This window comes from Telmatherina bonti (assembly GCF_933228915.1).
Source record: "Telmatherina bonti genome assembly, chromosome: 4".
Classification (NCBI taxonomy): domain Eukaryota; kingdom Metazoa; phylum Chordata; class Actinopteri; order Atheriniformes; family Telmatherinidae; genus Telmatherina; species Telmatherina bonti.
In genome coordinates, this window is record NC_136622.1 from 9,056,848 (window position 1) to 9,077,613 (window position 20,766).

The window sequence follows — 20,766 nt, forward strand, 5'->3', positions numbered from 1 at the left end:
TAGAAACAAATGAAATCTTTGAAAAGTTTCAGTCTGGCTTTAGGTCGTGTCACAGCACTGAATCTGCACTTTCAAAAATTTTTAATGATCTTTTAATCTCAGATTCAGGAAGGTCTGCCATGCTCCCGTTTCTGGATTTAACAGCAGCTTTCAAAATGGTAGATCACAAAATTTTATTGTCCCATCTAGAGTCATGTGCTGGCATTAAAGGATCCGCACTAAATTGGTTCAAGTCCTACATGACTAATAGATCATTTTCAGTCAATTTCGGCTCTTTTTATTCACAGAAAGCCTCACTTAACTGTGGTGTGCCACAAGGCTCAATCTTGGGCCCAGTGTTATTTTCTTTGTACTTGCTGCCTTTAGGCTCTATTTTTAAGAAATATAATTGGTCTTTTCATTGTTTTGCGGATGACGTGCAAATTTACCTTCTTTTGAATTCAAATTCCCCTGACACTGTCGACAGGCTTCTCCAGTGCTTGAAAGAAGTAAAGGATTGGATGTCAACTGAACTTTCTTAATTTCAATGACAAAAAAAATTAAATCGTGATGTTTGGGAATATTGAGAATTTTAACGCCATTTTAAATGAATTTGCTTCATACTGTCACCCAGTTGTGAAAAATCTTGGTGTTTTTATAGACAGCAATTTTAAATTTGAAAAAAGATAAGTTCAGTAGTTAGGAATAGCTTCTTCCAGCTTAGACTTTTATCTAAAGCAAAACAGTATCTCCCATCAAAGCACAGAGAAAAAGTAGTTCATGCTTTAATAAAATCACACCTGGACTACTGTAACTAACTCCTCGCCCAATCTTCTGTCCACAGACAGAAGATTCAAAATGCAGCAGCATGATTTCTTACTGGGACAAGACGTCAGGAACATATCACTCCTGTACTGTCCTCCCTTTATTGGCTTCCTGTTGCTTTTAGAATTCAATTTAAACTTTTGTTGTTGTTTCAACAATCTCTGCAAACATTGGCACCCTCTTACTTGAGTGAATTGCTTACTTTGCACAACCGAGGCAGATCTCTGAGATCAGCTGATTAGCTCTTCTTGCATTGTCCCAGGTCCAGATTAAAGACACGAGGAGGCAGAGCCTTTTTCTGTGGCAGGCCCAAAACTTTGGAACAATTATCCCTTTGCACATATGAGCTGCAACTTCTGTTGATAGTTTTAAGTCTTTGTTTAAAACATATTTCTTTGCACAAGCGTTCAACTCAGGTTAACAGAGACTCTTTATTAACTTAAGTCCGAACTGTTTACTGATTTTTAAATTCGTGGTTACAATACTGTATTACTGTACTGTTTTCTGTGTGTGTTCTTTTATATTGTTCAGCATTTTGGGAGGACTGTGACTGTTTGGAAATGTGCTATATAAATAAAGTTAACCTTGACCTTGAACAAACACACAAAATAGAAAGCTGAAAAAAGATCAACTGTGGTCCTTTAAAGAAGCAATAAAAAAAACCAAACAGTTCAACTTTTTTATGTTAAAAGACACAAGAACAAAAATTTAATTATCACAACATAACAACAATAAATTCTCCCTTTTTTGTTCTGCTTATCTGAATGCAAATTAACATTATTAAATAAAACAAGTTAAATAAAAAGTTTTCATAGCATCATTTACAAAGCCAAACTGTGCAAACAGCTGGATGTGGAATAAAAAACATTCCGGGTTAGTTTACAGGAGGGAAAGATCCCTTATGGCGCCCGCTCCCGTGATTAGTTCCCTTCGTTAAATAGCAGAAAACGGTGAAATAAGTGGCACGGCTGTTAATCTGTAAGTATTTACAGTCATCACATGAAACATGAGGAGGGGAGCATCTTTTCTTCCAGTATTAATACTTTACAATGATTCTTACTGAGCGGCGGTCGTCTGATCCACGGGTGAGTGGCGAGTTCTGGGTGAAAGCTTCTGCTTTGAGGTCTCCGTTACGCTGAGTCATCATGCGATGAGGCCGAGCACGCCCCGGCTCGTCTGGGCTTCTCCACCAACACCAAACAGTCCAGGTCCGTACGGAGAGACGGATTTACCAGCAGGCAGGAGAGGTCATGCTAAAATTATGCCGCCTCCACTGACCCGAGCTGACGCATCCACACATAAACTCACAGACGTGTTTGTTTGGCTTTTTTTTTTAAGTCTTGGCAGTAAACCCTCCTTAACCCCGTAATTTATATTTCCACGTTTCAGGACTTTTTTTTTTTTTCCTCTTTTTTTCCCTTTTTAAAACAAAAACAGCTAAACTACAACGATCTTCACCAAACCAGTTTGATGAATTTACATTAAACTGGTTTCCAGCCAGAACGGAAAACATCCCAGAACTGACCGAGACCTTCATTCATCGCATTCACCTGCTCACATGTGTGATTGGTTTTTTTTTTTTTTTTTTTTTTACCAACAACAATGAATGTGAATGCAGTCAGAAAGCATCCAGCAGCCGTTAACACACACACACGCACGCGCACACACACACTCTCTGTGGTCAGTGAAGCTTCCAGATGAAAGTGAAAGGTAACCGGCCCGGATCCGGCCCGCTGGTCACGGTGCAGACTTGGTCGGTGAAGATGGCGAACCCGAAGCCGTGGACTCTACGAGGTCAGTTTGGAGTAGCTGGGAGGAGAGAAGCGTCGGCGAAGGTATTTCAGGATGTAGAGAGGCAGACAGCTCACCAGCGTGATGGCGGTCACCTTCCACAGGAACGACACGGTGGTGATGAAGTACACGTCTGCGACAGATCAAAGGTCAAAGGTCAAATCAGTCAGCTTTCTGACACATCACATGTTTTACACCTCGCTTCTCAGGTCCGCCTTCCTTCACACGTTTCTGCCTGTGTCAACGTGCATGTCACATTCATGTTGTTTTCATGCAGCCAGTCTTTAAGCAGGAAGACGCCGCTGACATCACAGATCTCTGTCTGACCTCGTCCTGGTCCAGAGGCAGCAGCGCGGTTACAACACAAAGGTCAGCGAACACATCTCCAGGTTTAATGTGTTCACCCACAGGTTGCCAGATCAGACCAGGGCGAGTCCGAGGTCCAACCGAACAGACACACCCAGGCGGGGAGGGGGGGTTCCTGTGGAAGGTCTCCATTGTCTGATGTTTCTAATGTGTCTAATGCAGCGAGTCTCTTCTTTGTGCTGGATGTTTTAATCTTCCATCATTTTTAGTCTCATAATCTCACAACTGAAATAATAATGTGTGCTTGTTGGTGTTCGTGTAATAGGGGCGTGAAAATCAAATCGAAAAATTCTAAATCAAGATTATTTGCTTCACAATTTTAAGATAGATTTAAAAAAAAAAAAAAAAAAAAATTAATTAAAAAAAAAAGAAATCGGTGAAATTTTTGTCATTTTCAGTGTTTTTATTGATCTTTTAACTTGTCTTCTTGGGCATTATAGCAGCAGAATGATGGTCTGGCTGCTCTGTTGTTTTATTCTAACTGAAATTAAGAAAAATGACGAGCAAAAAAAGTTTTGGACAATATTTTTGATTTTAATCTACAAAAATCAGCAATATTGAAGAATTGTGAGAGTCACAATTTAAATCAAATCGAACCGGGACTAAAACATATCCTCACAGCCCTACTGTGTATATTTACATGTCTAAATAAGTCAGGATGAAACAACGAGGAGCCGTACATTACAATGTTTTAATGCACGATGCAGAGTATAGAACACCACGATGCGCATTAAACCCGGGAACTGCACGGGTCCGATACCACACTTCCACACAGTAAACATTTTATAGTAAATGTTTATTTATTTTACAAATCTTGCTAAATATGCTCTTTCATTCACCTGTTAACAGCCGGCTGATCTGAACCAGCTGATTAACGCGTTGCTATGGCGACGTCTGTAATGGAGCGATACAACGGTGGTTTAACTTGCCGAACAACGTGTGTGTGTGTGTGTGTGTGTGTGTGTGCGTGTGTGTCTGTGTGTGTGTATACAACACTAATGCAGCCAGTTGGCGTAAGAATCTCTCCGACTACGGTGTAAATAAATATGTAACGGAATAAAGTGGCGAAGCAGAAACGGCTCGACACGGCCTGGTGTGTTCAGGGTCCTCTCTGGATTTGTTCTGATATTAAAACACAGAATTAAACACATTCAATATAAGTTTGTAATTTACAGCTATCACTGGATACCTCTGATAAGAAATGGATCATTCTGGGGTTACATGGAGAACTTTTTTATCCCAGAAAAGAAAAATAACACTTTCCTCTGTGTGTATGATAATAAATCTTATTGCATCTAATTACAGCCGCTGGTTTTAAAAGTGTCCAACCTGCCTTCATCATCATCATCCACAACTCATTATCAGGTAGAAACATCCTTTCTGCCCGTGAGAGAGAGAGAGAGAGAACACCACCCGAGCCGAAGAACAAACCTGGAAAACGTCCAGCTCAGAGAAAAACTGCACCAACATAAAGGTTTATTCAAGTCTGACTTAAAATGTGGATGGAGGCCCGTTTAGGCAACGGCTGACCACATAACAGTCATGGTCGTCGGTGGTGGAGGTTGGAGGCTGAAAATGGAGCTCCACACCCCACATAAAGCTGAAAATAAAGACCTGGAGCAATCTCGGTCAGTGTTTAGTCACTGTCATGGTCTTAATATGGGAAAGTAAAGTGGACTATTTTTGTTTGTCCAGCAGTCTGGAAACAAACAGACTGAAATAAAGATTAAAACCTAAAATACACCACTTTTTCTATCCGATCTGGCACACCTTTACTGCTGTAAACACACACACACACACACACACACACACACACACGTTCAGAGGAAACTCCCTCCACTGTTGGTATTTCCTCTGATAGGACGGCGTGTCGGCGCCTCAGGCAGACCAGGACAAGTTGACGATACTCTCACCTTCTGGCTTCCTCGTTTGCAGCAAACCTCAGCTTATCATACACCAGGGATGCAGTCTGAATGAGCCGCCCCCCCCGACCCTCGCTCAGCGCTGACGTATTATTTCAAGGCCGAGCGAAGAACAACAACATCTTTCAGTGTGTGTGTGTGTGTGTGTGTGTGTGTGTGTGAAATGATCTCTGCATTTTACCGATGAATTCATGCAGGAAGACGAGCGAGGCGACGTAGCATGCCAAGCTGAGGAGTTCGCCGACGATCATGAGCCAGTGCCACGTCTGAACGGTCAGCGCCACCATGAGCAGCTCGGTGAGGATGAGGGAGGTGAAGGAGATGGCCACGATGTGGACAAACTCCGACTCAAACAGCAGCAGACCGCCGTACATGATGATGCTGCCTGTAGCGAAGGAGGAAACGTTCATTCATCTGTTCTGATGCTTTTTTTTTTTTTTTTTTTTTTTATAGAATTCATTATAATTTCTGACAACTAAAATACTTGTCACATCCTTTGAGCACTATATATTTTTTATATATATATATCCCCCCGGGTCCCCACCCCTTCCTATATACAGTCCTAACCTTGTGAAAAAAAAACCCAAAAAAACTTATTTACATATATTTATACACACAAATATACATGTACCCAATATACCCTCACATATACATACATAAACATACACACATATGCACATCACTAAACATGTGAACATACTAACGTATGAACATATACAGTTGTGCTCACATGTATTCAGACCCTTTCATTAAAGAAAAGGCTGAATTTACAACAACTGGGGACTGGAGACTTAAAAAAGGAACAATAACTAAAAATGAGCAAAAATATAATTTAGTAATATAAGACACTGTTTTTTCATTTAATTGAGTTGAAAAAATAAAAAAACAAAAACAAATTAGAGACTTTTCTGTTGAACAGTGGGACAAAATACCTGTCAACAGGTGCAGAAGTCTGACTGAGAGGAACAGAAAACACCTGACTGGAGCGGAAACATTAAAGGATTCTTCAACTAAATATTACTTTATGACTGATGGAATATGTAATAAATTATCTTGTTTGCTTTTTAAAAAAAATATTTCTATTGAACCAGAATTAGAAAATAATGTAATGATTTTCATACAATTTTTATTTATTATTACTTTAGTTAATTTCAGCTTCTTTTACAGGCTGCTGTTTTTCTCCTTCTTTAATAAAAGGGGATGAATAAATATGAGCACAACTGTATATAAATACATAAATTAGTTGATTTTCAAATAAATAAGATTAAAATAAAAAAAAGATTATTATATATATATATATATATATATATATATATATATATATATATATATATATATATATATACATATATGTATGAATAGTGTGCAGATAATAAAACCACTTAAGAGTAAATGCAATTAATCCTGAGTATTAGTTAACACCGTTACCTGTCAAGTACTTATAGTTTAGTAACAACACAGAAATACCATCTTAATATATTTTTTATGTTTCATCACCTTGTTCTGCATTTCTTATTTCTATAAATTTCCTGGCATCCACATTTTCCACAAGCTTGTCAAATGGTTTCCAAATTTGTTTGTATGTGGTCTTATTATTTTCTTCTGATGCTTTTTAGTTTCAAAACATGTCAGTCTTTCTTTCCAAGAGAACGATGACAGGCCTGAGATCAGGCATGAAGGAGGGACGCTAACACAGGGCAATGCTTTCCAGACCAACCCACACCGAGCGCATACGCAGCAGCTGAAAAGCCGTTCACATGGAAAGCTGAGAAAAGGTTTCAGGGTGTAGCTTCCACAGGCCCAGTAAGCAGCCTTTCATTGCAAATGGTCCATGTCGGAAAGTTTCCTCCGGTTTCTGCTGAAGTGTGTGGGCTGACATGCGCCTTTCTGTCCGAGCTTTTACCTTCCTCTGACCTGATGTCTTCTATGTTCACACAATGCTGAGTTACAGTCATGTGAGAAAGATCAATGCTTTTACTTATCAGGACATAGTTACCATCACGACAGACCACTGTTATTCGCTGAACAGAAACTGCAGTCAGGATCAGAGACAATTCAGCAGCTTCTAGAAACTTTGTCTGTCTTTGTCTGGTACATTTAAGTGCTTTTAATGTTTTTGTAAAATAAACTTTCTTTACTTTCTTTAAGTCTTCATTTGTTTTCAGAGCGAAACAAGCAGAATGTGGACGATTACTAACAATGTCTTTTATTTCTTTTGTATCTATTAAATCCTAAAATTGGGAAAGAGACTATAATGACTGGTAAAGTTGCCCCATTTTGATTTTAATATTATTTCGGACTCTTTATATTGATTGTGTCTTTATAGAATTATATTCCTTAAATTTTCTATGTCTGCGTTGCTGGGGCACTGTTTTCTTTCTTTCTGCCTCTTTTCTATTTGCCATTATATCCGTGGTATTCCTATTATTATTTGATTTTTGAACGCCTAAAACATATATTCTTCATTTATACTTTGGTAAAACAAAAGACTTTATTATTTTCATTGTTACTTTAGTTTTATGCGGACCTACTTGGAAAGGTAGAGTTCTGATAAGCATGCAATGTGTGGATTTTGTTGTAAAGGGTTGCTCTGTCACCATGTTCTTGTTGGTGACAATTTGGGGTGGGTACTTGTTGCACCATTTATATTGCAATTATTTTATGTATTTCTAGTAGTGATGGGATTTCCTAAGGTATGTTCTGATTCAACTGAATATAATCTTGTCAAAACTTATACATCTCAAAACTCATGGTTAATCCATTGCTGACTTCTCCAGCCAATATATGCCAGCTGAATTTTGTATGCTGGAATGTTAAGTCTCTTAATAGCCTGGTAAAACGTAGAAAAGTGCTTTCTCATCTGAATCAGCTGAATGCAGACATTGCCTTTCTCCAGGAAACCCATCTTATTACCTTTGATCATTCTGAACTTAGAGGCGGATGGGTGGGACAGTTCTTTCATTCAAATTTTCATTCCAAATCTAGAGGTACAGCTATTTTAATTAAAAAAAACAGTTCCGTTCATTATGTCAAAAGTTGAAGCAGACTTAAATGGGCGGTATGTTATTGTAGTGGGAAAACTAAATAACACTCCTGTTGTCCTTGCAAATATATATGCTCCTAATTGGGATGACAGCGCATTTTTTACTGGACTCTTTTCTCGAATACCAAATTTAGATACACATCATCTCATTTTGGGAGGTGACATTAATTGTGTACTATCATGCTCACTGGACCGTAGTTCACCTAAAAGCATGCATCCAACTCGATCATCACAAGGGGTTAACCAGCTTCTTAAAACGTACGGAATGACTGATGTCTGGAGATTTCGAAATCCTGGTCGTAAAAGGTTACTCTTTTTACTCGCCAGTTCATAAGACATTCTCTAGAATAGATTACTTTTTTCTTGACAATAATTTGCTCTCACTAGTTAACAAGTGCGATTATCAGGCAATAGTGATCTCAGATCATGCACCGTTGTTGATGACTCTAAACATGCCAATTTCAGGCAGCAGATATAGACCTTGGAGGTTTAATACACTTTTGCTTTCTGATGATGAGTTTGTCAAATTCATTTCAAAAGAAATAAATGAATACTTGATACGTAATAAAACTCCAGGAATATCCTTTGGTCTGATTTGGGAATCACTAAAAGCCTATGTCAGAGGCCAAATTATATCTTATAGCGCTAAAGTAAAAAAAGCTCAAGAAGAGCGGGTCAGAAGGATTGAAGATGATATTTTACAACTTGATGAAGCCCTGACCCATTCTTCTTCTCCTGAGCTGTTCAAACAACGCATAGCTCTTCAGACTGAATTTGATTTGATTACTACAAAACAAACGGAAAATCTTCTAAATAAAACTAGACATAAAATGTATGAACATGGTGAAAAAATTGGGAAAATCTTGGCTCATCAGTTGCGACAGCAACAGGTTGACCAAACTATTCTTGCAATTAATAATAAGCATGGGGTAAAATTAACAGATCCTTTAGAAATCAATCAACGTTTTGGTGAATATTACTCACATTTATATACTTCTGAGTCCAAAAGAAATTAATCGTTTAGTTCATTTTTTAGTAAATTTAGTCTTCCCACTATAAGCGATCAATCTGCCCAAGACTTGGAGAGGCCCTTCTCCAAAGAAGAATTAACAAATGCTATTGCTTCTATGCAACGTGGAAAAGCTCCAGGGCCAGATGGATTCCCAAGTGAGTTTTTTAAAACCTTCACAAAGGAATTGTCCTCTATTTTGCTTTCTGTATATGAAGAGTCTTCAGATGCTGGCACATTTCCAGAAACTATGAGACAGGCTGAAATATCTTTAATTTATAAAAAGGGCAAAAGTAAATTAGAATGTAGTTCATATCGGCCTATTTCATTGTTAAATGTTGATAGTAAAATCTTTGCAAAAATATTAGCACGTCGTTTAGAAGTTGTTGTACCTACTGTTGTGACTGATGATCAAACGGGGTTTATTAAGAATCGATATTCATTTTTTAACATTCGCCGGCTTTTGAACATTCTTCATTATCCCACTCCACCCGATACACCAGAAGTGGTTCTTTCTTTAGATGCAGAAAAGGCATTTGATCGGGTGGAGTGGGATTACCTTTTTTATACCCTTAAAAAATTTGGCTTTGGTGTGAAGTTTATATCTTGGATCCGTACTTTATATTCCTCCCCTGTGGCTGCTGTCCGTACAAATAACAATCGCTCAAACTTTTTTACTCTAGAACGTGGAACCCGGCAAGGATGTCCCCTATCCCCTTTATTATTCTCCCTGGTAATTGAACCACTTGCAGCAGCTGTACGCAGTGATGCTTCTATCAAGGGTGTACGAAGAGGTGATTTTGAACATAAAGTCTCCCTTTATGCGGACGACACACTATTATATGTGTCTGAGCCACTTCAAAGCCTGCCAAGACTCCTTGATCTTTTGGATAGTTTTGGAAAAATATCAGGCTATAAGGTTAATATGCAGAAAAGTGAGCTTATGTCCATAAATTGTGCAGTTCAACAAAGTATGCTAAGTTCACTCCCATTTAAATTAAGTGAAAATAAATTTAAGTATCTTGGAGTTTGGATTACGAAAACATACAAACAGATGTACAAAACAAATTTTATTCCACTACTAGATTCAGTAAAACAGGACCTTGAACGCTGGAATACTATACCGTTGTCATTAGGGGGAAGAATAAATATTATATTATATATATTAAAATGAATATTTTACCCAAATTTTTATATCTATTTCAATCAGTGCCCATATTCTTAACAAAATCTTTTTTCTCACTCATAGATAAGTTGGTATCATCATTTATATGGAATGGAAAAAGTGCACGCATTTCCAAAAATATCTTACAACGACACAGAGAAAATGGAGGATTCTCACTTCCCAATTTTCAATATTACTATTGGGCATCGAATATCCGTGCAATGTTGTATTGGTCTTTGACTTCAAATAATGGTGGCTCTAAATGGTTGATACTTGAGAATATGTTATGCAGATCTACTTCTTTACACTCTTTGCTGTGCTCAGGATTACCTCTGCCTCAGCCCTTATGTAATTTTTCCACAAGCGTTGTTGTTAAACATTCATTTAAGATTTGGGCACAATTCAGACGGAGCTTCAGTTTAAATAATATGTCAGTTTATGCTCCTAGTGTGTGGTGTGGTGTGGTCTGGTCCGGTCTGGTCTGGTCCAGTCTGGTCTGGTCTGGTCCGGTCTGGTCCAGTCTGGTCCGATCTGGTCCAGTCTGGTCCGGTCTGGTCCAGTCTGGTCCGTTCCGGTCTGGTCTAGTCGAGTCTGGTCCGGTCTGGTCCGGTCCAGTCTGGTCCGGTCCTGTCTGGTCTGGTCCGGTCTGGTCCAGTCCGGTCTGGTCCAGTCTGGTCCAGTCCGGTCTGGTATGGTCCGGTCTGGTCCAGTCCGGTCTGGTATGGTCCGGTCTGGTCCAGTCCGGTCTGGTATGGTCCGGTCCGGTCTGGTCTAATGGACGTTGCTCCAGAAGTCTTGCCAACCGTGATCTGACTGGTCTGAACTTGCTGGAATGTCCCCTGCTGAGAACGACGGCTGTCTCATGAAGGCAGAGCGATGGACTGATGGAGAGCAACAGCTGCTTCCCTACGATCCCTGCTGGTGTCTTTCCTCCTTGGCATTGACATGCCTTCATGAGGCTGAAGCTTTTATAGAGGAGTTCGTACTGAGGATGGTCAGCCGGTGAGACTGATCCTGGGATTTTCTCTGGAACGGTGCGATCTGTCAGACTGTTCATCTGAGTCACAATGAATTATTACTTCCTTTATATCTAACTGTGTTCTGCATCGTGATTCCAGTGATTTACTCATTTTCTTACCTTGATAAATACTTATCAAGACCCATATTAGAAATGTCTTGAAGGAGAGCGGCCGACCCTGTGATAAGAGAAAGCAGTTGTCACATCCCTGCATGTGTGTGTAGCAGAACGAGGCTGCATCAGTAGGAGAGCATCTATCGGATACCTTCAGCAGGTCTTTGTACAACTCCGGGTACAGCATCGCAACTTCTGACTTCACGTCTTTGTCCAACACCAGAGAGAAGACGGGGAACATGGTGTAGGCAGTGGAGTAACTGGAGGAGACCAGATCACAAATACAGGATTCAGCAGCGTTTCATATTTTCCTCTCCGTGCATGTCAGAGGAAATGCCAGAGAAACGAGGCAGCCGGATTCTCAGCTGATAAGTCATCACCAGTCAGAGCTCGGCTCTCACCCGATTATCAGGAATCCTTGGTAGAGCGGGACGGAGGCGAAGTAGAACACCGAGGAGAAAACGGCCTGCGGAGAGAAAGTCAGAGATCATGTGGTGAAAAGGAGATAATCAGCTATAAGCCCAACGATGATCCTTAAGCCTGTTCCATCCTCCACGAGAAGCAAGGACTGAATTCTTGTTCTTGAGGCTGCAAGAACAAGTAAAAACGTCTTGTTGGTCGGGTCCATCCATCCTCCAGGAGAAGCAGGTCTGCAGCGGGGAGGGGTCACTGCGGGAGGCGATGTCTGCTTTACGTGCAATGAACCCGGTTGTTACCTCTGCCGAGGAGGCTGTTTTCCCCGGCGTCTTTTTACTTAAGATAACTTAAAAGGTTACGGAGGGATTTTATAAATATTTCAAGAGTTGTTGCAAATGTAAAAATGAAGAACTGATTAAATTCTGGTGGTGATCAGGATCACCGTTTGGATCCAGGAATGTTTTAAAAGGATTCTTTAACATTGTGCATGGTGGAGGTTTCCGCTCTCCGAGTTTCTAGTTTCATATTTAACGAGCAGCTTCGTCCGCGGCAGGGCGGGTCGTGCACGCGGCAGGACGGGTCGTGCACGCGGCTGGGTCCGAGTGTTTTAATGCCACATGTAAAAATGTTGGTACTTTCTCACCACCTCGATCAGCTGTTTTATCAAAACAATCCGTTTTGCCGGCAACAGCAAACACACGGAAGCAGCAACTCCGCTTCATGCTTTCTCCGTGTTAACCACGCCCACCTCACATGTCCGACCAATCACAGCCCCGCAAGAAAAAAGTTCTGCCGGCCCGATGTGTCAAGAACTGTCCTCAAACACGTCCGCGAGAACAAAATGACGTCATTTTCTTCTCGGAGCCTCGAGAACAAGAAAAAAAGTTCTCGTTTCTCGTGGAGGATGTAACAGGCTTTAGTCCAGCACAGAACCAGCAGACCGGGTCTAACCCTACAGACGGTCCAACTCAGGGACCATGCCAGCCAGTCAGAACCGACCACATGGGCCTGCAGCAAACGGGTCAGAACTGTTCATCATGACACAAAACCACAACATCCATGATGCTCTGAGTCATGGATGGTCCCTTCACGGTGGGGGGGTGGCCTGGTCTGAGTCACGATGCACCTCTAACCTTTCTGAGACTCCTCCCTGCTTCACACCCTGGTGAACAACGCTCACCAACTCAATCTGTTGTTTCCTTATGTCGGCTATCATGAGCTGGATTTTATTATGTTCTTTTTATTCTGTCTGAAGCGTCTTGAGATGGCATTGCCGTGATTTAACGCTACATAAATAAAGTTGAATTGAATTGAACTTTACACCCAAACTTGAAGCACATAAACCGGTTGATGTTGTCTTGGTGGTTTTTACTACAGTTTAAAAAAATCATCAGAATTATTCCCATGAACGCTCCTTACAGGTCTTTAAGGTCTTTAAACCCACAAAATAACATGAAGTACACTGCAAAAACTGAAATCTAAGTAATCTTAAATTGAGCACACATATGCTTATTTTTTAAAAGTAAGATAATTCTTAGTTTTTATGCCAAAGAATTCCTCTTGTTTTAAGAGTATGTTTACTTGTTTTGGGAAGTCTTGACAAGCCAAATTTTCTTGTTCTGCTGTCAGATATTTTTATTTTATTTTCAGCAACATTTACCTAATTTTTGTATTTTTTTTAATTTATTTTTTTTAAGGCTGAGTTTTTGCAGTGTAGCCATAAATTCCCTCTGCTGTGTGATAAATAAACAAATCCTCCACATTAACTCGGACTTGGCAGGCTTCGTTCTGGAGACTGCTTTATGAAAAAGCTTTTTACCATTCCTCTCAACTTGGACAGCGAGTTCAGAAAGCCATGAACATGATCTTAGCTTTGACTTCCAGCTGTCCTTTAGCACACCCAGTCTCCAGCTATTTTCCCCAAACAGCCTTTGATAAAACCAAAGTGAACATAGCTCTCAGCATCCAACTTTACCTCCCGTTAAACGGGGATGAATCATCTGCACTGTTTGTCTCAGATGTTTCAATAAAGAAATGAAGCAGGACAAATCCAGGTCATGAACTACTGAAGCTCCACTAGACCTCACTGACTCAAGCAGAAGCTTAATGAGGAGACTTGTGCTTCTGACTAATGATATATGTATAAAATGTATGTATATATTCCAAATAGAGCACTTGGCTCTCAGACTGCAGGTTTACTGGTGGTTCCCAGAGTCTCAAAGAGTACGATGGGAGGAAGGGCCTTTAGCTATCAGGCTCCTCTCTTATGGAACCAGCTCCCACCGTGGGTTCAGGAGGCAGACTCCCTTCATACCTTTAAGATGGAGCTGAAAACCTTCCTTTTTCATGATTCTTATAGTTAGGATATGAGCATCTCCTGAGTTGGAGTCTGCATGTACGGGACCCAACTGTCCAGGTTATGCTCTCTGCTCTTATAGTTATGGGTAGTCTAGCCATCCATTACTTATGTAGCAATAGGGATGTTACCTGATGCACTGAGAAGTACCTCGCTCTATTTCTCTAATATATTAATATATAGATATATGCCAATATTGCCATTCCTAACTTATTTCTCATTTTTCCCGCAGGTTTTCCTGAATAAGTGCAGTTGTACATGTTGTTCTGTCTTTCCTGTCCTCTCCACCCCAACCAGTCGAGGCAGATGGCTGCCCTCCCTGAGCCGGGTTCTGCCGGAGGGTTTCTTCCTGTTAAAGGGGAGTTTTTTCCTTCCCACTGTTGCCGCATGCAGCTCAGGATGGAGGATTGGATCCAAGTCATGACTCGATGCAATCAGTTGGTTTCTATTATAGGATATGTATGAATTGGCTTGAACTGATGTGTGTGTAAAGTGTCCTGTTGTGAAATGGCACTATACAAATAAAGCTGAATTTAATTAAAATATTGCCGAATACCAGATTGCGATGACCCACATTTATTCATTTGTTTCTTGGTTCTACACATTTTCAGGCTCCCAAACAAGGAACTGAAAACACCTATTCTACTAGGAACTACACCCTGACCACTAACTAGACCAACCTCACGTTGAGTTGGTTCCGTTGGCTGTCTGTCTGAAACGGAGAATGACTTTCTGTTTCACTCTTCTGACCTGAAACTGGACCAGACTGAGTAAAGTCCATCAGGAAGGTGTCTGTACCTGCATGGTGCTGATGCACAGACTCCTGTGGATGACAAACTGGCTGAGCGCCGCTGATCTCTTGTAGCTGTTCCGCCCGTGGACCATGAGGAGACGGCCCAGATGTTTGAACTGCGTCACGGAGAAGTCGGCAGCCAGAGAGGCTTGCTTGCCTTCCTGTCGGACATACACACGTCTGATGAAGAACCAGATGGGTTACTGGGGCAAAGAGAACCAGTCAGATTATACTGGGAACAAACTGCATCATCTTTCATCACAGGAGCAAAACTGCAGGAAAAACCAGGAAAACTGATCAGTTAGTTTGATGTCGACTAATCTGCTGATTGATTGGTCTGAGAAACGGGGAGGAAATTTCTCCGGGGTCGGTTTTTAGCTCCAACTAACAATTCAAATGAAATTCTGACAAACATTTATAGATTAAAGTCTGAAAAGACGAAATATTCTGATGCTCGTACATACAGAAGAACCTGGAGACGCCATTTATTCTTCTGTTTTCAGTCTGAAATCACTGCATTGGTCTGTTTCAGGTTCAGGTCAGCAGGCGAGGCCACGCAGCTGCTGGTTTCCCTCTGTTTCAATCATTTCACATCTGCCTGAACATTTTGATGAAAGAGTTCGGATGAGATTAAATAAAAAGGAAAAAAAATTTTTATCCCCAGAAAGGAAATTAGAACAAAAACTACAAAAATATTTAATTTTATTGTCTAGCTTTGTTAGCATCTCCTCTCCTTCTAACATCTGTCTGTGAACATCTGGGAAGTGAGGAGACGAGCTGCTGGAGTTTTAGGAGAAGAATGTTGTCGATTCTGGACTGCAGCAGATCAGTTCTCCTGTTCCACCATGCTGCTGTGATGATGCAGGATGTGGTCCAGCATGGTGGAACCTGCAAGGTCTTCCCTGAAAGAGACGTTGTCTGGATGGGAGCAGATGTTTCAGCATTGATGGAGCTTCCCAGATGTGGAAGCTGCCCACGCCATCGGCACTAATGCAACCCCATCCCATCAGAGATGCAGGCTGATAACAAGCTGGATGCTCCCTCTCCTCTTTAGTCTGCAGGACACGCCGTCCATGCTGTCCACAAACTATTCCATCCATTAATATACAGCAAGGGTGGGAACTTTGGCCATCGTCCTGGAAGTTTTCAATGTCTTCCTGCTCCAAAACACCAGATTCAAATGAATTGAACAACATGCAGTTCTTAATAAGCTGCTGAATCCAGTTGATTTGAATCAGCTCTGATGGACCAGTGATTTATGTAAAACCTGCAGGATTCCAGCCCTGGAGGACCAGGGTTTCCCTCCAGAACAGGTTTCCACTCAGAACATCATAGACGAGCTTTGGTCCAGAGGATACGACGTGTTTCTGGATCCTCTTCACATTTGATGGAGCTTTAACCTGCATAAACTGTGTCCACAGTGATTTCTGGAAGTCTTCCTGAGTCCATGCACTGGTTTCCAGTAGAGAATCATGTCTGGTTTTAATGCAGAGCTGCATGAAGACCCCAAGATGATTTTTCTGAAGTTGTTTTACAGTTTTTCGACCTGAACTCAGGTTGTTGAACGTCTCTCCCTCTTCACATCTAAAATCCTCCTGGTGTACCGCGTCATGTTCCTGATCTGTTGCTAACCCCACCGACTATGTTGTCAAATTCTCCTGCAGTTGTTTCTGATTTAAACCATTTACTTTTCCAGCCTTTTGTTGCTCCTGTTCCAACTTTTTACAGTTGTGTTGCTGTGACCACACTTAAAATGAGCTCATCTTTTCCATGAGATGATAAAGTATCTAATATGTCGTTTATGATTGATGATGTTGGTCGATGAAATCTGAAAATCACTGAGTTCTGTTTTCATTTGCATTTTACACAGAGAGCTAACTTTTTGGGAATTGAGTTGTGTGTACTTCTATGCTCTGATGCATATAAATGTTTCCCAGATCAGCTCTACAGAAAAGCATGCATAGTATCCTGGATGTGAGCATTTTCCTCTGACAATAACATGCAGTGTCAGACATGTCCTTCAGGATGTTTTATGAGATGTTTTATGAGAAGCCTGAACCTCACTGAGACACTTATCGTTTAGTCGATAAGTGTCTCAGTGTGGTCAGAAAACAGAGAAACATCTAGAAGCTGCTTCTTTCCATTGCCAAAAGGAAAACAAGGCGAGATGATGAGAAACTCTTACTTTTAGTTCATCACAAAAACTTCCTGCCATCTTTGTTTCCTCTGCTAAGACAATAGATCCTCATAAAAGGAATCCTCTGCGCGCACGCCCCTCTGCAACTGTCAATGTGATCTGAACAGGAAATACAAAGCAACAATCTGCCGGCATGAAGCTCCGCGACGGACAGAGTCTTACTTTGCCCTCCACTCCCACGCCACAGTCGGCTTCCTGGATCATGCTGACATCGTTTCCTCCATCTCCTAAGAGAGGACAAAAGCCACGGAGGTGTCAGGATTCACATCACACTGTCACACACTTCATCTGCACTCATTAGCTCATAAAATAAAGGAAATACTTTTAGTTTTATTTCATTTCAATTAATTTTATTTCATTTGAATTAATTAAATTCTTCTTCCTGCTCCAATTTTCTTTTCTTTTTTTCTTTTTTTTTTTTACATGAATTGTACTACAATGGGTTTATATTAGTTGTTGTAACTTTGGAGTATATTTGGAGTATATTTTCTGTTATTGTTTTTTTTGGATTTGCAAATATATTATGAAAAAGAAAAGAGAATAAAAAAAATGTTGAAATGAAATTAATTTTATTCTAATTGGAATTTAAGCTATTTTTATTTACTAATATTTTTTTTTATTTTACACAACATTTCTAAATAATAATACATTCATTATTTTATTTTATTTATTATTTAATATAATTAACTTATTTACATTGTGTATATTTTACCTTATTTAAGAATATTTTTTAAATTTTATTTATAAATCATTTGCATTCATAAATATTAAACTAAAAGATCAACTAAACAAATAAAATTAAATGAGTGTTCAGAATAAAATGAATTGATATTTGCTGTGAAGGAATAAAGTAACAGAGCTGTTGGGCTGCTTCTGTCGCCTCCTCACCGACAGCGCAGGTGAGCTTGCCCGTGCGCTCCTGCAGCAGTCGGACTATCTGGGCCTTCTGAGTCGGGGTGCATCGGCAGCAAACCACAGCAGGACACTGACACGCCAGCTCCATGAATTCATACTCGTAGTATTTGAGACAAACCTGGAGGAAGCCGAAGAGAGCAGGCGGGTGAGGAGCCGCGGCCACCGCAGGTAACTGATGCGAGCTGAGGGTTTCAAACGCCTCCACTGCGCTTACAGTTTAACTCCAACTGTGGTTCACGCAGGGAATCTAACCACACACACCACTTCCACACAGGCTCTGCTGAATGTGATGTTATCAGGCTTCACACAGAAAAACACTTCACACTCTCTTGAACACACACAAGTTGGTGGGAAGAGGATTAAGCACACACACTTACTTCGAGCGAGTCCCCAGATATCACCAGAGCGCAGTCATGTTTTCTCCTGAAAGCGTTGAGCTCCAGGTGGGCTTCCCCTCGCGTTGTCACCTATAGAAGTACCAGCCACGCGTAAACAAATGCACACACAGGAAACCTATCAGTGATAGAGATCTGTCAGCCTTGTGCTGCCTCGCGCTCCGTTATCAGCCTGAAAGGTGGCAGCTCGCCTCTGTCCAGCTGCTGGAAACATCCAAACGTCTGCAGACACACGGTTGATTCAGAGAGCGCTGACTGCACAAGTTCACCACAATGACCTGAATATCTTCCCGCTCTGTACTGATTTACTGGGTTCACTGGGATTCTCCAACATCTCTCCATCTGCTAAACAGACTAATTCACCCTTAAAACTCTGACATCTATCACTTATGTCAGGGGTGTCCAGTTCTGATCCTAGAGGGCCACACTCCTGCATGTTTTCCTTGCATCTACTCTTGTCCTCGAGGTCTACCGTCCAGCAGCAGGGTTTCCCTGGCACAACACACTTCAACCAGATGAAAAGGTGAAACAAATAACTTGTTGTCTTCTTCTGCACCTGCCTATTAATGAGGCGTTGATTTAGGTCAGGTGTGTTGAAGAAAATTTACTGAATGAATAATTATTATATATGTACGGTAGAAGTGGGAAATTGATTAACAAAGAAAACAGACAAGAAAAAAAATCAGGATTTTTTTGCTTCACAAATTTAAAAACAATTTTTCTTGTTTAAAAATGGGTTGGTTTTTTTTACGAATAAAGATAGTCTATTATCATTTTTTAAAAATAATTTTCATTGTTTTTACTGAATTTTTCTCTTGTTTTCTTGGGAATTATAGCAGCAGATTATAGTATATATATATATATATATATATATATATATATATATATATATATATATATATATATGAACATATATATAAACATATATATGAATATATATATATATATATATATATATATATATATATATATATATTCATGTGTACAGTATGTATATATTGTGACATAACCCAGGAAGAATAGTTGCAGTTTTCTGCTGCTGCCATTGGGGGTCCAAACAAATTTAAATGAATTAAATTAAAATGTTAAAGTCAGATATAATCTTGAGAGGGAAACTGGAAGCAGGAAATTGTGCCGCTTAGAAAAATCCTTACAGTCGTGTCAGGTTCAAATATAGCCCTAAAATTTCTGACAGGACGCGGTGTTAATGTGTCAACAAGAATCATGCTCCAGCATGAATATCCTTCAACTGCTGACTATTCATACGTCAATCCAGATCGGGCCGCTGGTGGCCACCAGGAAGCTAATCCAGATGTATGTGTAGCCGGCCCAGTCAGCATTCCCCCGTCCACTGGGACGGAGGTTTTCAAGCCATGCCAACCATTGTTAAATTCTTCCAGTTACCGCAGTTGTACGCAAGTTGTAACCTTCCTATATGGCAGGCGCTCCGTCTGCTCTGGCACAACTCCACAGGGGAAGCCAGGGGGACAATCAAAGCCGCCCCGCAGCCTCAAACCTGCAAAACAAATTAGGAAGCGAGACCTTTACATGCCCCCCCCGGGAGTGGTTCAGCTGGTTTCTCCCTTCAGTTTGTTCTGCTTGACAGTGGTTTGGACGCTGTTGCTGGTGGGGGGAGGACTCATCCAGCTGTGGATGCTGGTTAAACGCTGCATGTGAAGTTCAATGTGATACATGAAAGCTGTGATCAGAGCGTGCATGTGCAGAAGAAGGAACTCCTGCATGTTGTACTTACTGGTCTGAAGATATGGATGTCCTGGCTGCGGGTGATCAGATGAGCATTCTTAGCTGTGCACGTGGCTGTTTCAAGCTTGTCTCCCGTCAGCATCCAGACCTGAATCAGAAACCAGACACAGACATGCAGCTCTGATCATGTTGGAAAGGAAATTCCACAGATTAAAGACTAGTCACTGGTCTGATCCAGTAACATCATAGCAACTGAAACTCTGATTCCAGCTACAGCATCAAATGTAAAGTTAGTTGTTCAATATAGGGCTGGGCGATATATCGAATATACTTGAGATATCGTGGCTAGTCCCCTGTGCGATATAGAAAATGCCTATATTCGTCATATTCGAGTATCCTGTTGTCACGCAGGTGTTTTTAGCTGTGGGCAGGGTTTTCTCCCTCCTCCTCTACTCTGCACCGCTTTGCACAGAGAGTTAAAGCAAGCGCGCCTAGTTACGTACATAACGTGAGCTACGTCATGAGAGGCAGCGTGTAGCCACTTTCTCGCTAAATTTGGCGACTTTTTTGTGAAAAGCGACTAGCGACAAATCTAGTGACTTTTACTGGAGTTATTGGAGACTTTCCTGGTGTTTTGGCGACTGACTTTAAAGCACATATTGTAAAGTTATTGTCAGGAACGAGAGTCTCTCCCCGTCCTAAAGCACTCAGTCGCTCCGGCTGCAGCTGCAGCCAGTCAGAGGAGCAGAGAGGACAC

General features: G+C 40.8%; 1 protein-coding gene across 2 annotated transcripts in view; it reads right to left on the minus strand.

The window, feature by feature from the left end:
* Nucleotides 1-1,550: 1,550 nt before the first annotated feature.
* The window catches only part of atp9a (ATPase phospholipid transporting 9A), a 49,151-nt gene continuing 29,935 nt past the window's right edge, over nt 1,551-20,766 (minus strand). The window contains exons 19-28 of one of the 2 annotated variants that reach the window (XM_079239231.1): nt 20,059-20,157; nt 18,288-18,377; nt 17,884-18,028; nt 17,158-17,222; nt 14,804-14,959; nt 11,634-11,698; nt 11,384-11,492; nt 11,239-11,296; nt 5,065-5,268; nt 1,551-2,728 (exon numbers count right to left, since the gene is read on the minus strand). In XM_079239231.1, coding sequence (XP_079095357.1) covers nt 2,592-2,728; nt 5,065-5,268; nt 11,239-11,296; nt 11,384-11,492; nt 11,634-11,698; nt 14,804-14,959; nt 17,158-17,222; nt 17,884-18,028; nt 18,288-18,377; nt 20,059-20,157 — 1,128 coding nt within the window. In that variant the 3' untranslated portion in view covers nt 1,551-2,591. The remainder of the gene's footprint in view (nt 2,729-5,064; nt 5,269-11,238; nt 11,297-11,383; nt 11,493-11,633; nt 11,699-14,803; nt 14,960-17,157; nt 17,223-17,883; nt 18,029-18,287; nt 18,378-20,058; nt 20,158-20,766) is intronic. The other variant, XM_079239232.1, reaches the window with a different exon arrangement.